Below are 2,500 nucleotides of genomic sequence, written 5' to 3'. Positions count from 1 at the left end.
CGTAAATTGTTGTAAGAAACATGTTCTACAGTGGCATGGGCTGAAACAATACTAATTATCATCCCCATTGTTACCTCAACAGAACTGATTGATTAGGTAATTATTACCGGAAATGCACAAAGCATTGATTGACATTTTAAGAGAATTTATTTGAGTGACAAAGGATTAAGTTTCAGTTCAGTCAGTAGCACGTTTTTGAAAGGGTGAGAGTCAGTCGCTAACCATTTTCAGTAGTTCAAGTCAACTTGTTTCAGCAGTGTTATAAGCCGTCAAGTTCAGTTTCAAGAGTTCGTAGTTTACGGAAACCCGCCACAGAAGTAAGTTTAGTTCAGTCTTTTATTTTGATTCTTTTCTTTTCATTTGCTTAGAGATTTCAGCGTATTCAAATATCTCAGTGATTGTGAATATGTATTTTTGTTCATTTCAGATCGAATAATAATATGATATCATAGTGAATAAAACAATGATTATCCGATACATGGTTTCTTCCGTAAACTTTCAAGGCATCGATACTCCAACTGTCCACCCAGAGCCGGCACACATTTAGCTAGCGGTAGCGATGCATCTCTTGTTGACGCTGCATATTTATCAATCGTTGGCTAGATTAACCGTGAGGCAAAAAGACAGTACCAAAGGGATTACACATGTAACTTCACTTGTGTGAAAAAAATAATTGTTCATGCTTGCAAAGGATGATGGAGGGGAGGGCAAATCAGTCTTAGTTCACATGGAGGCACAGTGGTGTAGTGGTCCATACCCCGGACTCCCGACTCCAGGGTCGCTGGTTCAACGCCTAGTATCATGTTGTTTCCTTCAAAAACGTTTGCTCCACACTGTCTCTCTCAATCCAGGTGTACATGTATGAATGGGTACTAGGTACATAACTACTGGGGGTAAGCCTTGCAATGGACTAGCATCAGTGCAGGGAGGAGAACAGCATTACCCTTAGTTACTTCATGCTAGATACAACCGGTGACCAGTGACTTGCTTGTGACTTAACCTTTTTTGACCTACAAAACTGAATAAGCCCAGGGATTTCTACTTGACTGCTGATTCTTGAATTGGTTTGGCAAACCAATATGGTTGCCATTACGTAACCTGAACAAGATTCAAGAAATGCTGTTGTGGCATTTCTTTACTCCAATGTACCCTTTCTTCCTTATTAGAAGGAATAAATAAAATCTTCTTTTTGATATTGACCATGTTTTTTTAATTAACTATCTATTCAAAGGTCCTGACCACCAAATTGGTCTTTGAATAAGTTAATTATGTATTTTCAATAGGATTTCACTTGGAATTACTTGGGGAAGCTCTTACTTTTGAGGCCAAGGATAAATAAATATATATATAATTATCACAAAATGATAGTTAATTTATTGATGGAAGTCTGATAGTTCACTCTTTACTTGAAGCACTGTATGCTTGTTGCTCTTCAAAACTACTGTAATTCTTGGGCAATAGTGGTTCTTTAATTTCAATGTTCTTTGAGAGCTCCTGAAGGCTGAAAGTTATTAGATTTTTCTTGTTTGGTGTTTCACAGCAATTGCTTTTTCTTTGATGTAACTTAAGAGTTTCCTTTCGGGTAAAATGCTTCCCACACTTCTGGCAACCATAGGGCTTCTCATTACTGTGTGTTCGTTGATGTCTTTTCAAAGTTCCTGCTTCGGTGAAACACTTACCGCACTCCAAGCACATATAAGGTCTCTCTCTGCTGTGTATTCTCTCATGGTTTTTCAAACTTCCTGATGTGGTGAATGCTTTTCCACACATCTTGCACTCAAATGGCCTCTCACCACTGTGAAACTTTCTGTGGTCTTTAAGATGGCATCTCTGTCGAAACCATCTGTCACACAGATCGCATTTAAATGGCTTGTCTCCACTATGAGTTCGTTCATGCCGCCTCAAATCTCCACTGTCGCTGAAAGATTTCTCACAGTTTTTGCAGTGGAAAGGTTTCTGACCAGTATGTGTTCTGATGTGCCTTTGAAGATGCCCAATTTGGCTAAAAGACTTGTCACAATGAGTGCATTGAAATGACTTTTCTTCCATTTGAGTGTGTGTGTCAACCTCTTCTGTTTCTGCGGTATCTGGTTCAGCTTTGATCTGAATTTCATTAGCTCTAATATGACCTGCAAGAGAAGTCATTGGTTGAATGCTGCACATAGTAAATGTGATGATCTCTTTATCCTGAAAAAGCAATCAGAAAGAAAGCAGGCAACACTTTATCTGAAAACTAGTAAAAGAGATTAACCAATCGTTTCTTTCTTATAATTTAACTCTGATGTACAGCTGGGTTGGGCACCTGTAGCTGTTATCATGTTGCTGAATGTTGATCCCACTGCAGACGGTCCCATCATACAGATGTTTGATGAGCAAAAATTAAAGTATGGCTCTCTGTGGATGCTGAACCCTACAGTACTTACTGCAACAAACATTGGAGAGCTGAAGACACTCTGCTGAATGCTTATGTTGACAAAAAACAAAAACAAAAAAAAAACAC

At 38.6% G+C, this 2,500-nt stretch overlaps 1 protein-coding gene across 1 annotated transcript in view; it reads right to left on the bottom strand.

The window, feature by feature from the left end:
* Nucleotides 1-295: 295 nt before the first annotated feature.
* Nucleotides 296-2,500, bottom strand: part of LOC138051905 (zinc finger protein 670-like) — a 3,889-nt gene continuing 1,684 nt past the window's right edge. Inside the window, exon 3 of the mRNA XM_068898202.1 lies at nucleotides 296-2,187. Coding sequence (XP_068754303.1) covers nucleotides 1,396-2,187 — 792 coding nt within the window. The 3' untranslated portion in view covers nucleotides 296-1,395. The remainder of the gene's footprint in view (nucleotides 2,188-2,500) is intronic.

This window comes from Montipora capricornis, chromosome 6 (assembly GCF_036669925.1).
Source record: "Montipora capricornis isolate CH-2021 chromosome 6, ASM3666992v2, whole genome shotgun sequence".
NCBI classification, from domain to species: domain Eukaryota; kingdom Metazoa; phylum Cnidaria; class Anthozoa; order Scleractinia; family Acroporidae; genus Montipora; species Montipora capricornis.
The sequence above is the reverse complement of the archived record's forward strand: the minus strand, read 5'-3'. Positions and strand labels throughout refer to the sequence as shown.